The sequence below is a fragment of the Typopeltis vanoorti genome, chromosome 9 (genome assembly GCF_054136105.1).
Source record: "Typopeltis vanoorti isolate ZY-2024b chromosome 9, IOZ_Tvanoo_1.0, whole genome shotgun sequence".
Classification (NCBI taxonomy): Eukaryota; Metazoa; Arthropoda; class Arachnida; order Uropygi; family Thelyphonidae; genus Typopeltis; species Typopeltis vanoorti.
The window spans coordinates 142,773,978-142,790,333 of NC_143557.1; the positions used below are offsets into that span (position 1 = coordinate 142,773,978).

Below are 16,356 nucleotides of genomic sequence, written 5' to 3' on the forward strand. Positions count from 1 at the left end.
GGCTATAACAAAAATACTGTTAATAAAATACTCTATAAAACTACAACAAAAACGAATCTAGATTACAGTAAAAGTAAAGATTGGATAGATGAAAATGGGATATTGTATGGGGGACAACATGGTTTTGTGAAGGGTAGATCATGCCTCAGTAACTTGCTCACGTTCTATAACACAGTGACGGCTGAACTGGATAGGGGGTAATTTACAGTGATACTACTGGACCTTGCCAAGGCCTTTGACAGGATACCACATGGAACCCTAATCAGTAAACTGGAGCAGATGGGTATAGATATAGAGTTGGTGAGATGGATAGGATGGTGGTTGATGGAGAGATACCAGAGAGTGGTTTATTCAGGAGTTGAGTCCAAAAGACGGCTTGTGACTAGTGGTGTGGCGCAGAGCTCTGTTCTTGGACCACTACTTTTCAATTTGTTCATCAATGATATAGGAAAGGATCTGATAGGAAGTGTTCACTTGTTTGCTGGTGATGCAAAGTTGGGTAGAGCAATTGTGAGTGCACAGGATGTCAAAATGATACAGGATGATTTGGATAGTTTGGAGGACTGGGCTAGGAAAAATGGATGTCAATTTATTGTGGCAAAGTGTAAGGTTATGTAATTTGGGGTGAAAAGAATAGCAGCAGTATATCGCATTGGTGGAACCGTACTCCAGGAGATTGATGAGGCCAGGGATTTGGGAGTGTTAGTGGATAGAGAGTTGAAGTTTAGGGGCCACATTGCAAAAGTGACTAAATCAGCTCATCAAATCACTTGGCTTCTGAAAAATACTTTAACATGCAGAGACAAACAAGTTGTTGTTCCTATGTATCGAGCCTTGATAAGACCCCATCTGGACTACTGTGCCCATGTTATGGGCACCAGGGTTTCTTCGTGATGGGGAGGAAGTGGAGAGGATCCAGAGACGAGTGACCAAGATGATAGAAGATCTGTGGAATGAACCTTATGAAAAGAGGTAGAAGATTTGTGGGTTGCAGAGATTGGACGATAGGCGAAGGAGGGGTGATATGATTGAGACATTCAAATTACTGAAGGGTTTCTACAAGATTGATCCAGAAGATATTTTTGAAAATATGACTGGTGGTGGAAGGACTAGGGGCAATGCATGGAAGCTGGGCAAGAGCATGGTTGACAAGGGTGTTAGAGCTAGGTTTTTTACTTGGAGAGTGGTGAATGAGTGGAATAAGCTTCCAGAGTCTGTTGTGGGTGCTACAACCATGAATGAGTTCAAGGCAAGGTATGATAGATACTGTATCAATGTCGAATAGTTGTTCTTGACATGATGTTAGGGCCTCCCTCGATGAGTCTGTCGACTCCTTGGAGTTGCCCGGAACAACAATAATAATAAAAACAAACCATAGCCATCCCATACATTAAAGGGTTATCAGAAAAAAATCAACAGAATCCTACAACATTATAACCTCATTGCCACCTTTAAACCACCCACTAAACTTAAAACCATATTCAACTCCTCTAAGGATCCTCTCCTCCCATTAGCACATCCTGGAGTCTATTGCATCCGCTGCACCTGTAACTTACCGTACATTGGTGAAATAGGGCGGACAATCCCTATATGCAAGAAAGAACACATTAGACACATTAAATATAACCATTATGGTGAAGCAGGCCTCTCAGACCACGCACTCAACACCTTACACCAGATCAACTGGAAAAGCACTTGCTCCTTACACCGCACAAAAACCTGGTACAAAAGGAAATTTAAGGAATCCTGTGAAATCCTGATAAACCACCCAAATATCAATAACAAAGATGGCATGAAAATTCCAAGGAACTGGATGGCACACATTCAGCCTACCTAATATGAAAGATCCAGCACAAGTCAGGACTCTAGCCAATCCTTAGCTAGTATTAGAAACCATTCCATACCAAATGGCTGGAATAATGTTAATATAAGTATATAGAAGACAACACTAATAATAGGACTCTAGCGTTGATGTGTAATTTTTTTTTTCCCTCACCAGAGGTCAGGCCAACAATTGCTATAGCGGTTGGTCAGTGTCTTTAACAAACCAGTTTGATTGTAGTCTAGCTTGTTTCCTGTGTATAGTTGTATGCTCCAGAAGATGACCTTGACATAAAGGTCGAAACATCGAATGTAGATTTTAGTTATATTAAACTAAAGTTTTTATTCAAACACAGTAGTTGTCTCCATAATTTTCAAAAGAGAAATTAGCCATAACACCAAATGAGCTGTATAAAAAAAAATATTCAAGTCAATTTTAACTTATGAATCTAAGAGCGGGGTCAGAAGTAAAAACACTTGACCAAAGACTAGAGACTGCAGATATGACAGTTGTGAGAAAGATTAGAGGCATGAATAGATGGTAACAATGGCAATATCGTATTAAAAACGAGGATATTAGGAAAGAACTTGACATTGTCAGCATTCAGGAATGTGTTAGCAGAGCCAATATCAGGTGGTATGGTCACTTAAACAGAATGGGAGAGGAAAGAATAACAAAAAAAGTGTTCTCTGCCAGGTTGGCAGGAAAAAGACATCCAGAGGAAGACAAAGATATAGATGGATTGATACAGTAAAAAGTGCCTTAAAAGATAGAAATATAAGATCTGATAATGTTAGTCTTGATGGGCAACAGACTGATTTGGAGGAAAATTGTAGATAGGAAGTTAGTAATGATGTAATTGCTCATGTAGTACTGTCACATCCTATACATCCCTTGAGGGTAGTATATATCAGGAATATGATGATGATGATTGTTCACTAAACAGTAGGAGAGACTGAATGAGAAAGGGGTATGGGAGTGCAAGAAGAGGAGAAAACGGAAACAGTAAGAGAGAGGGAATGAGAGAATGGTCTGGGAATGAAAGAAGAAAATTGAAACAATAGGAGAGAGGGAATGGTAAGAGGTATAATGTATGGGGACTCAATGATCCATGGTGTTCAAGATAGGATGCGTGAGAAGTGTTTCAGTGAGTTCCAGGAGGAATGACAGAAAGTGTGGCTTTCACAGTTAAGAGAGGTGAAAGGGTGGATGAGATGATTGAGATGGTGCGAAAAAATTACTTGAGTAGTGGTGTAAATAAGGCAGCGAGAGATATGAGCTTCTTGCTTGAGGTGGTATGAAAGAAGACACAGAGAGGAAAGAGTGTGTGTGTTGCCTAGGTATGATAATGACGAGCTGAGCAGAAGAGCAGTAATATTGAATGACATAATATCTAGAATGTGTGACAAGAGAGGACTGGAATATGTGGATGCTTGGAGTGCTTTTGAGGACAGAGAGGAATTGTATGCGAGAGACCGTTTACATTTGAATGAGGAAGACGTAGGCATCTGGAGAGATTGCTGTTCTGAAAAAGTCAGTGTGTCCCAGGAAGGATGGCAGCAGGAATGGCCTCTTGTGGGAATGGGTACTTGGGAGAAGGGGGACGACATCAGCTAACACTGAGCCTGGTGGAATCTCGAGGGGATAATGTGGGCATAAAAACAATGGCATTTATATGCTTTATACTAATGCCAGGAGTATCCGGAATAAAGGAGAGGAATTGGTGGCGCAGATAGCATGAGACTGGACAAAAATTATTGGGATCACTAAGTCGTGGTGGATAGAAGAGGATATAACGACAGGAATAGAAGTCGCTGGGTACAGTATTTTTCGGCAGGATAGGAAGGGAAAGCGTGGTGGTGGAGTACTGCTTATGATAAGTGACAACCTATGTCCTCTAAGAGTGGAGACTTTGGAAGGCAGTGGCACTAAGGATTTTGAAAGCATATCATGTAAGGTAGATGTGGGCAAGACAGGATATTTAGTGGGGTGTTGTTACAGAACCAGGAGTACAGAGGGTGGGGACCAGGAACTATTTAGACAGTTGAGTTTGGCAAGTGCAAGAAGAATGATTGTTATGGGAGATTTTAACTACAGTAGTATAAACCGGGGACAGGAAGATTCATGTAGCAATAATGGAATGGAATTTCTAGAATTCTTGAGGGACAAATGTCTTAGGCAACATGTAACAGAGGGAACAAGAGGATCAAGAGTTTTGGATTTGGTTATAGCATCAGAAGAGTTGATAATAACTCAGATGACATCTCTCCCACCAGTTGGAGAGAGTGACTATATGGTTTTGACTTGGAAAATGAATAGACATGTAGGAGTATCAAAGAGAAGGGAACGTATGTGGAATAATAAGGCAGGTGATTATAATAGTCTAAGACGTCAACTTGGGGGAAGTTTCATGGAGGGAGGAATTGGAAGGCTGGGATATCATTAGTGTGTGGGAAACTATGAAAGAATATTTGTTAGCAGCAATGGTAAGTTGTATACCACGAGTGAACAAAACAACACAATTTGGAGTAAAGTGGATGACAAACAATATTAAACAGGAATTGCATGCGAAAAAGAGGCTATGGAAGAGATATAAGGAGACAGGTGAAGTGAAGATGCATGAAGAGTATAAGACACAGGCCAGAAGAGTGACTAGTATGGTAAGGAAGACGAAACTAGAATATGAGAGGAGATTGGCCCTAAGATCCTAGAAAGAAAATCCTAGGGAATTTTTTAGATATGTGGCCAGTAGGAGGAGAAATGACTGTGGAAGAATGATACTGTGGGATAAAAATGGGAATAGAGTGAGTATGCAGAAAACATACTGGAATTGTTCAATGGACACTTTATTGGAGTATTTCATCCAGGGAGTCAGTTTTAATGCTATAGGCATTGGGCAGGTTCGAAGTTTAGAGGTACAGGAGGAGAGCGTGTTTCAAATACTGAGTACTCTGGATGTCAGTAAAGCTGTGGGACTGGATGGTATTTCACCAAGCATTTTGAGACAATGTGCTAGGGAACTGACAGTGCCTTTGACCTGGCTTTTCAATGAAAGTCTGAGTGCGGGAAAGGAGCCCATGGAATGGAAAGATAAGATAGTGCCATTGCATATGGGTGGTAGCAGACTTGAAGTGTGTAATTATAAGCCAGTTTGTGTGTCATCAGTAATTAGTAAGATCTTGGAGAAAGTAGTGAAGGACCGTATACAGCATTGGGCAGATGAGGGTAATGTTATCTGTGAAAGTCAACATGGATTTGTGAAGGGGCGTTCTTGTTTTAGCAATATGCTAGTCTTTTATGATAAATTACAAGAGCATTAGATGAGGGAAAGGCATATACTGTCATTTTCTTAGACTTAGCAAAGGCATTTGACAAGGTGCCACATGATAAGCTGATATTCAAGTTGCAGCACATGGGTCTAGATGTCAGATTGGTTATCTGGATTCAGGATTGGCTGTCCGATAGGTATCAGAGAGTTGTGTATGGTGGGGCAATTTCAAGGAAGCAGAGGGTTACAAGTGGGGTCCCACAGGGCTCAGTACTGGGACCTATATTGTTGATCCTTTATATCAATGACATTGTCAGTGGATTGCAAGGGGATATTCAGTTGTTTGCGGATGATACGAAGCTGGGAAGGATTATTAGTAATAGTGCAGATGCGGCAGCCCTGCAAGAGGATTTGATAAGCTAGATAGATGGGCAAATGAATGGGGGTCTCGGTTTAATGCAGGAAAATGTAAGGTCTTGAGGTTTGGGAACCATCGATGGGACACTGCATACTCTATGGGAGGAGTTATACTGGAGGAAGTAGGGGAGGCCAGAGATCTGGGGTTGATGATTGATAGAAACCTGTAATTTAGGGGACATGTTGCAAAGGTGGTGAGGGTAACACAGAGGATTGCTGCAATCATGTGGAGGACACTGACCTGCAGAGATAAAACAGTTATCATTCCGTTGTATGAGATCCTGATCAGACCACACTTGGACTATGCTTCTCAGATTTGGTCTCCAGGATTTGAAGGGTATAAATTAACTGTGGAAAGGGTACAAAGGCAGATAACAAAGATGGTTTCAGGACTGTACAATGATAGTTATGAGGATCGGCTGAGGGAATGTGGACTGCAAAGTTTGGTGGATAGAAGGAGGAGAGATGATATGATTGAGACTTTTAAACTGTTGATAGGCGGTTACAGGGATGACACTGGGGAGTTCTTTTGCTTGGTTGAACAGTGGGAAGGAGTGATGATAAGAGGCCATCCCTGGAAGATACGAAAGGAATCTGTGAGCAAGAGGGTGAGGAGTGGTTTCTTTGCATGGAGGGTGGTTGAACCATGAAATGCATTGCCTGATGGAGTGGTGAGAGCGAGAACGGTCAATGAGTTTAAGGAGTGGTATGATAGACTTTGTGTTTCTAAGGGCGAGGGGCTTCCCCTCGATGAGTCTTGATAGACTTTGTGTTTCTTAGAAAGGACCTGCCACGATTGACTCCATGGAGGCCTACATAATAATAATAATAATATACATTTCTTCATCACCACGCTCCACATTCCCAGGCCAACAGCAACATCCAACTAAATATGTCTTCCTCTTGACCTCCACATTACATCACACCGCCTTATAACCATTGCCACTATTTCCTGCTTTCATGTCTACCTTATTTAAAAGCCAGGTGAATGGGGTCATCAGTTTTCTGTCTTAGAACACATTCACAGTACTTGGTATTTGAAATAAATTCTCTGAATGTACTTCTAAATATTGAACACACATCCCTATAGTAAAAGCCTACTTTTCCACAGTGCTGGATTACCAGCATTGTGGAAAAGTAGGAATAGGAAAAGTGTGGGAAAGTGTGGAATAGGCAGATTAGGCATTGGACCCATGCTGTTTAGGGGCTCTGCAACAACGGATCAAAATAATATTGATTTGATCTTGGAAGAAAATTACAATGAAGCTTTCGTATGTTTCCAAAAGATAGAAAAAATGAATCAATTCAAAGAAACAAAACCTTTACATTAATGTTATCCCACTAGAGCACGAGCACGAGAAACTTCCAGAAATGAAGTTGTTTGTTTATAAAATTAAAAATTCCTTACTTTTTGTTTATTAATATTGTATAATATTGTTTAATAACATTAATAATTGTTAATGTTGTTTCGTGTAATAAAATTGGTTTATTAAAATTGTTGGTTGGTAAAATTAAAAACATATTAGGAGATAATTTGCGAGGGGGAGTCCTGAGATTTCTTCTGCCTTGGGCCTCCACAGGGTTTCACCCAACACTGATTTTCCAGGATCAAATACATTAATAAAACAATCAATAAAAAATAAATAACTTCATTATGTCATCTGAAATGGTCACCTGACTCCTATTTTCATCTAACCTCATACTTAAGAAATCACTTCTCTTGCACATAATGGAAGATGTCTTTCAGGAGCTTCCATTAATCCAATTTTGTCTTCCTCACTATGCTAGTCAATTTCCTGGCCTGAGACTTATATTCCTCATGCAACTGCCCTCCACCACTCTGAGCTTTATACTTATTCCATAACCTCTTTTTCATCTCAATTCCTGTTTGATTTCATCACTCATCCACTTTACACCATCTTTTCATCTAAGTCTGGTCTGGGTAGTGACCCTACCCTTAATATATAGCAGTATACATGTCTGCAAGGAGATGTGCTTTGCATTATGGAAGATACTGAGACAAGGAGTGATAAGAGCTTGGTCCACCTTAGCTTGGAGTAGCCTGGTGTTGCACCACCTTACCTCAGTCCTGAAGATATTTTCAGACGCAAACTTGGTTTGCTTACACTTGGATAAAGGATTAAACTAAATTTATTATAGTCTAACCAAGTGCAAAATAAACTTCCTACACCACAATGCATCTTTTCCACTTGAAGTATACAACTTGTCATTGTTGCCAATTTCTTCACTATCTCTAGAAGATCAGTGCTTCCCAAAGAAGATATTCTCCTCTTTAACACAAAAATTCAGTGGAAAACAGAGATCAAGTACCTTGGTGTAGTAATGGACAGTAAACTGACTTTCAACTCCCATATCAAGACTCTCTGTGCAAACACATCCAAAACCATAGCCCAGCTCTATCCGCTAATAAACAGAAACAGCAAACTGAGCACCAGAATCAAACTTCTCATATACGAACTGATGGTTCGTCCAATACTCACTTATGCCTCACCGGCCTGGAGCCATACTTCAAACTCAAATATCATTAAATTACAACGCATTCAGAACAAGTGTCTTAGAATGATCCTGGGCGCTCCATGGTTCATCCGAACTGTCCAACTGCACCGCGACACGGAGGTCCCCTATATTTACACCTTCATGCGGACTATAGCAACCAAATTCTTTTCAAAGGAAAGTGTGCATCCTAACAGACTGATCAAACTGGCCGCTGACTATGATGCAACGGACTATTCTAAGCAAAAAAGACCTAAAGCCATCCTAAACCCCCTCACTGAGGATTAATCTCCTAGCCCAATCAGGGCGAGCAATATAGCTCATAAACTCTTTCCACTCACAGTCTCTGTTAAGATAGCCGGGAATATGAAAAGCTTTTGCTTCACCCGTTAAGCCAGTAATGTTACTTGTTACTAATTTCTTCACTAGTTCAAATGCAATGGTGATATTTTTCTTTTACAGTTCTTCCATTCATGTAAATACCCAAAGCTAATTTCTAAGATTATTATAGTCACCTGCTTTGTAATTTTATATATAAATTCCTTTTTTCTTGATGGTTCTACATGTCTTTTCATTCACCAAGTCAAGAGCACATGGTCACTCTTGCCAAGTGGGGAGACAAGTATGACATCTAAGTCACAATCAGATCCCCTAATGCTTGGGTCAATTCCAAAACTTTTGAACATTGTGTTCCCTCTACTGCATATTGCCGAGGACAATGTGATCTCCATGAATTCCAGATATTTTGTTCCCTTGTGTTGTTTCCACTACTTAATTTATACTGCTGATTTAAATCTCCCATAAAGATCTCTCAATTTGCACATGCCAAACTTAACTACCTAAACATCTCTGCTCTTTGACTTCAGTTTTACTGGCCTATAGCAACATCCCACTAAACATCCAAGTTACTTGGTATCAATGTTACCAAGTGTGAGGTTCTAAAATTTGGTAGGGAATAACGGGATGTAAAGTATACACTTGGCAGGGAAATTGTTGAAAGTTTATTTTGCACTTGGTTAGACTATAATAAATTTAGTTTAATCCTTTATCCAAGTGTGAGCAAACAAAGTTTGCACCTGAAAATATCTTCAGGACTGAGGAAAGGTAGTACAACACCAAACACATCTCCTTGTGGATATGTGTAATGTTATGCATTAAAGGAAGGGCCACTACCCAGACCCAGAGGTGGAGTTACCAAGGCAGAAGGCAATAGAGAAGTGATCTTTACCTATAAGAGTTGCCAAAAGGTGTGCCACCTTATTATTAAATTACTCTGGATTTAGAGAAAGATGTTGAAAGTTTATTTTGCACTTGGTTAGACTATAATAAATTTAGTTTAATCCTTTATCCAAGTGTGAGCAAACAAAGTTTGCACCTGAAAATATCTTCAGGAGTGAGGAAAGGTAGTGCAACACCAGGCAACTCGGAGCAAAAGTGGACCAAGCTATCATCACTCCTATCTCAGTATCTCCCATAATGCAAAACAGATCTGCTTGCGAATATGTATAATGTTATGCATTAAAGGAAGGGCCACTACCCAGACCGGTTTGATCTTTATTGAGGTCTCGTCAGTGGGAGGGCAAAGATGTGGAGATACCAAGACAGAAGCAGTGGAGAGGTCATTTTTACCTATATCTTTCTCTAAATCCAGAGTAATTTAATAATGAGGAGGCACACCTTTTGGCAACTTCTATAGGTAAAGATGACCTCTCCATTGCTCTTGCCTTGGTATCTCCACCTCTGGGACTGTCTCCCACTGATGAGACCTCAATAAAGGACGAAACCAGTCTGGGTAGTGGCCCTTCCCTTAATGCATAACATTATACATATCCACAAGGAGATGTGTGTTACATTATGGGAGATACTGAGATAGGAGTGATGATAACTTGGTCCACCTTTGCTCCAAGTTGCCTGGTGTTGCACTACCTTTCCTCAGTCCTGAAGATATTTTCAGGTGCAAACTTTGTTTGCTCACACTTGGATAAAGGATTAAAGTAAATTTATTATATTCATGACTTATTTTTCACGGTATTAACAACACCACACAATTTTATCAAAGAGATGTTTTATTAACTGCTTATATTTTGCTGATTTTCAAGTCAGTATCATAAGAGCACAACACACTTGTACATGCGACAGTAAGCGAGTGAAACAATATAATTGCAAAAGACAAAAGATCTAAAGTCCTATTTTTGGCACCCTCTAACAAAAAAAAAAAAAAAAAAAAAAAAAAAAAGCTGTGCAGGAGTTTCTCTTAGGATAACTGTCTCCCAAATTTTTGACAAATGAATGCAACCATATTTGTTAAGGTTGGAAGAATTCTTCAAAGCCATTGCTGACTCAAAAAAAGAATCTTTCAGATCTATAACGACTCCTAAATAGCATATTCGTTTTCCTCCATCTAATCCTGTGTGAAGGAGTGTCCAAAGCGTGGTCTGCCAGTCCCGACTTACATTAGTAATAGTAGCAGATGCATCTTTCATGTTCTTCCAGGAAGATGTTAACTGATCTTCCTGTTTGCCCATAATAGGCCAAGTCACAGTCACAAGGAACTTCATACACTCCTGATTGTGCTAAAGGGTCAAGTTTATCCTTAGGCGAGCAGATCAGAGTTGTAAGCCTGACATGAGGTTTGAAAGTGGTGCGAAGGCCATGTTTCATCAATACTTTGGCTATCTTTTCTGATGTACCTCTGATATAGGAAAGAGAAATGGGCATGTTTTATTCTTGTGTATTAGGAGAGGGCAGAGAAATGGGTCTATGTAGTATTTTTTCTATTTTGTAGGGATTATAGCCGTTGGCTAAGAACGTATGGCGCAGATATTGGAGTTCTGTGGTCAGAGCTATATCGTTAGAACAAATGGCTCTGTGTGTAAGTGTTTTTAAAATGCCATACTTTTGGACTGGATGATGATGTGATTGTTCATGTGGAGGAAAAATTCTACAAACAGATTAATGGTACTTATATGCCCCCCCCCCCCAGCAAATTTTTACATGGAACACTTTGAAAACAAAGTACTTACCACAGCTACATACAAGCCACAAGTGTGGTTACACTATGTAGATGATGTGTTTGCCTTTCAGATGGACCACTATCTTTTTCTATTTACAGAAAGCCTACACACACACACACAGGAAGATACATCATCATCATCCAGTCCAACAGTATGGCATTTTAAAAACACTTACACACAGAGCCAGAGCCATTTGTTCTAACGATACAGCTCTGACCACAGAACTCCAATATCTGCGCCATATGTTCTTAGCCAACGGCTATAATCCCTACAAAATACAAAAAATACTACATAGGCCCATTATTCTGCCCTCTCCTAATACATAAGAATACAATGTGACCATTTCTATTCCCTATTGTAAAAATTCGATGTAGCTTAAAAATATCAAAGAACATTACATCGATTTTTTTACTTAGGTCACTAAGTAAAAAAATCGATGTAATTTTTTATTCTTTTATTTTCTGTTTAATGTTGTAAAAATGAGAATGTTGTAAAAATAACTTGCTTGTCTCTGTATATTTTGTACTAGATATTTTTTGTAAATAACTCTTTAGAAATTAACCGTATATACTCCTTTAATAAGAATATGTTAGAGTGTTAAAAATAAGGCAATGTTTTGCTGCCAGAGCTGTATGTAATAGATCTACATGGCGGCATAAGAAAGATTGTTTATGAAATTTTGTATGTATGTGAAAAGCTTATAAGCTCTGCACATAAACACCTCCGAAGTCAGTCAGAAAGGTTCAAACAACTTTCCGATGGCCGGCAACTTACAATCAACAGAAAGCGAAGGAGAACAGAAAGTGGGCCGAATTTGAAACTTAAGAAGAAAGAATCATGCCGATTTCTTCGGGGGTTACAAACTTCATGCGAGGTCTCAGAGAAGGATAATAAAAAGGAACAGAACCAAGTATAGAGAGTTTCCCAGATATAGAAGTAGCTAGAGAGAGTAGGCTGCCCAGTTCCAGTCACCAGAGAACTTCCGGTCGTCCAAGTATTTCGGCAATCCCAAGCCAGAGGAGAAAAGCCAATGTAAATTCCCGAAGCACAGAGTTGGTGGCAGTTTCAGTTCTTGGAAGAACTTCCAATCGCCAAGAAGAGAAAGGGATCCCATTTGAGAGTCAAAAGAGACCGTTGGCGGCAATTACAGTCATTGAAGGCAGCTGTTCAAGCTATTGGAAACGGCAGTTGTCCAGGCATTTTTGGCGAGCCAAAGCAGAGGAGAAAAGGCGATGTAAATCACCCGAAGCAACTTCGTTTGGAAGATTTTCTTTTTCGCTGTGGGAGCACAACCTTTTGCCGGTCACAGTCCACTATTTTCCCATTGAGATATATTACTGAAGCCAGACATTCCTGAGGAAGCTCAAGATCTGAGAATGAAAGAGATGCCATAAGACTATAGTGAAAGACTTTTAACTGAATGTGCGATACAGATCCCTTTTAAGTTATACACCTTTGTATTTATTCCCTCTTATAGTTGTTATAGAAGGACGTCTAAGATTTTTATTTAATAGTGATAAGAAGTGTCCTTAAGAGAATCAATTGGCATGTTGGAAGTTGATATCTAATTTGTAAAAAATAGCTCTGACGTCTTGTGAGTAAATTAAGAGTTTAATAAGTTGAATTTGTAAGCAGAGAGTTAATCAATTTTTGAGTTAAAGATATTAATTAATGTTGAAGTAAAAAAGTTCTAATTTGCTAAAGAATTTCTATAGATGTAAGCAGAGAGTTAATAAGTTTTGAGTTAAAGAGATTATTTAATGTTAAAGTAAAAAGGTTTTAATTTATGCTAAAGATTTTATAAATGGATAGAGAAAGCAATCTCCCTAATGTTTAAATTCATGTTTATTTCATAGTAATATAAATAAATTGTTTTGTTCTTTTTGTTAAAAGAGTGCTGCCTTTTTGTTTGTTTATTTTTACAACTGCACTGTTCCTAAATAAATCGGACTTGTGAGTGGGAAACTAAGTGAGATAGCCGAAGCGTAAAGTTAAGTAAAAGAATAGACCACGACTGTTTGTGTAAAGTTTTATTGAAGGAATTTGTGTTAGAGAGAGAAATCTGCCAGCCGTGTTATCGAGTTTTATGCTAATTAAATTATATTAGTGGCGCAGTCTAAATTAAATAAATTTTCTAGTATCTCAGGCATAAGACTTATAGTGCGAAAGGTAGATAAACATAGTACATAATAATATAAGCAAGAAAGATTCAGAGAGAGAAGGCACACACAGCTAAATTAGAATAATGGCATATAAAGGTATAGAGAAAAAATAAAGACAAATTAATAATAACAAGAAACAGCATATGATTACAATGCCGCAGCATTCATTTACACTATATCAGAGGTACATCAGAAAAGATAGCCAAAGTATTGATGAAACATAGCCTTCGCACCACTTTCAAACCTCATGTCAAGCTGGCAACTCTGATCTGCTCGGCTAAGGATAAACTTCATCCTTTAGTACACCCAAGAGTGTATGAAGTTCCTTGTGACTGTGAGTTGGCCTATTATGGGCAAACAGGAAGATTATTATTATTTTTTTATTATTATTTGACACCTCCAGGGAGTCCAAGGACTCATCGAGGGAGGGCACCTGCTCTACAGCTCTATCTCCACTATTCAACCCACCTACTGACCGGGTATTATAAATAATGCCCATATTAATCATTTAGTCCATAACATATATTCTCCCAACTCCCAAGTAAAAAAGCCATCACTGCCATTATCCTCTCTAGAAACTCTAGGTTCCCTGCTCTAACACTTCAGAAATTGAGATGAATGGAATCCTGAGACTGCATGTGCTACTACACTCCATCTATGACAGTTCTTATAATGTGCATCTAAAGGATTGTGGTCCAACAACAGACCACATCCTATTCCAGCTTCTCTTTTATATTAGGCTCAATGGCGTGTCATGGCTATTTCCTATTCCATCTTCCCTTTAGCATTAGTGACTTGCTTTCTTACAAACCTGATCATGCTTATTCTTGGCAAGAAATTATATTCTTGTTGAAAGTTTGTTCGGTTGGTTAAATTAAAGATGCCCAGAAATTATATTCTATGTTTAATACTTTATCCAATCAATAACTTCACATAAATTGCCGTAATATCCCATAATGCAGAGGTGTACTGTGAAGTCATTAGTCTCTACATACAAGTAGCTCAATCATGAAGATATTTCAAGCACATGCTTAGTTTTCTTACACTTGGATAAAGAATTAAACCAAAATTATGTCTTGGCATCTTTAATTTAGAGTATAACAAAGTGAAAAAACTTTCATCTAACTCTGATCCAGAGTATTCTAATAATAAGGGGCTACACCTTTTTTACTACTTGTATATGGGAAACATATGATTCTGCATTACTTCACTCTTGGAATCTCTTGTGGGTCGGGCTCCCACTGATGTCATTTTGCATGAATGTGGGCATTCTGTTTATATAGCTTTTATTGGAGCTGATTTGGTAGATGCTCTTCTCTGAGATATGAATGGCTCTGCTTGGTGGTAGGTAAGTCTGGTATCAGACAGGATACAAACCTAAGTCTTTTCAACCAAACAGCATTGTTGATAACCAAATGAACCATAGAGGCTCAGAAAGAGACAGAGTAACAGTTAGAGAGAGCGTCCAGCAAGTTATGATTCCATGGAAGTTTGTAATAATAATAATAATAATAATAAAATTTCATGAAGTCAGATGAGTCATACAATCTATATCTTAGCTCATTGCCCTATCATCCAAATCAAATTTCCAGATTCGAATAATAAGACATCAGTAGGAAGAATATGGGAAGAGTGATATCACTTCTCAAGAGAAGCTAAAATGAGAATGCGCTTCACTCTTATTTTAATCCTATTTGAAAGCTGATTAATACCGAAGGGAATGGAATGTGAATACATAAACTATTATTCATTAACTAAGATTACTTGGATGTAACTTTTGTGCCTGTATAGTGCAACTGGAAGAATTATGGAATGTGCACCTTTTGAACGAAAAAAAAAAAAAAAAAAAAAAAAAAAAAAAAAAAAAAAAAACTTGGGTTCCATTTTCATCACAAGCAATTAATTTTTATGAGATTTTTCAATTGAGTTAGCTGATCTCATGCAAAGGCAGCAGGATTTTTTTTTTTTTGTCAAGGAAACCCATGTTTCTGCTTCTGTGCAGCTTATACTAATAATAATTGTGAAGACAACACAAAGACTTCTGGGAAGGATGCGGAGGACATTGACATGTAGAAGTAGAGAGATTCTTGTTCCGTTGTATAAGGCTTTGATTAGGCCACACATGGACTATTGTGCCAAGATTTGGTCACCGGGTTTTCAGAAGGATGAAGAGATGTTGGAAAGGGTCCAAAGGCGACTGACTAAGGTAGTTTCTGACCTCTGGAATGTTGAGTATGAGGAAAGATTGAGAAGATGTAATTTGCAGAGTCTGGTGGAGAGGAGGAAGAGGGGAGATATGAGAGAGACCTACATATTGGTAAGGGGTTGTTATAAGATCAATGGTGGAGAAATTCTATAGAGAATAGTGGGAGATCAGAGGTCATCCCTGGAAACTGTATAAAGAGGGTGTGAGTAGGGGAGTGAGAGGCAGGTTTTTTTTGTGCAGAGTTGTGAATGATTGGAATGCCTTGCCTGAGAGTGTGGTGTCTGCAAGGAGCTTCAGTGTGTTTAAGACACAGTATGATGAGATGTGTGTGTGTGATAAATGGACCTCCCAGATGAGTCTTTGACTTGGGAAATAATAATAATAATAATAATAAATAATAAATATGTAATGCAAAAGGTAGACTGTTGTGTAGACAGTGGATAATGTAGTACTGTGCACAATAGAGTGGCCTCTACTGGTCTTGACATCTTTATGGAGGTGTCTTAGTAAAATAATAATAATTATATTTCTTGAAGAATGTAAGTAGAGCTAAATAAAAAGTATTTGTGAAGTAGTCAGTATTTTAACATTTTGATATTCTAAAAAGTAGTAAGAAATAAATGTGTTCAGACACCTCATTTCACTTACCACAAAAATTTTACAAAGACTTTGATTCCAGTTTCTGTTCCGTTTATTCATAACTTTCAAGTTGAAAACCATACATTTAGTATTTTCCAGGTACAGTATTCCAGGATAGCTCTTCTCAGACAGATGCCACAGTAAAAATTCCACCAGCTTGGATAGTTGGCCCATCTAAACAAAATGTACATGGTATAAGCACAATAAACAGTACCGATGATGATAAAAATGAAACATTTCAGATAAGATGTGGTGGCATTAGTAGAGCAAAAAGCAACTGTATCCAGTAAGAAATTTCAAAACAGAAATTCAAC

At 38.5% G+C, this 16,356-nt stretch overlaps 1 protein-coding gene across 1 annotated transcript in view; it reads right to left on the reverse strand.

The window, feature by feature from the left end:
• LOC150103643 (uncharacterized) overlaps window positions 1-16,356 on the reverse strand; it is a 250,713-nt gene that overhangs the window by 113,092 nt on the left and 121,265 nt on the right. The window contains exon 2 of the mRNA XM_090398357.1: window positions 16,052-16,216. Within this exon, the coding sequence (XP_090254483.1) occupies window positions 16,052-16,216 (165 nt within the window). The remainder of the gene's footprint in view (window positions 1-16,051; window positions 16,217-16,356) is intronic.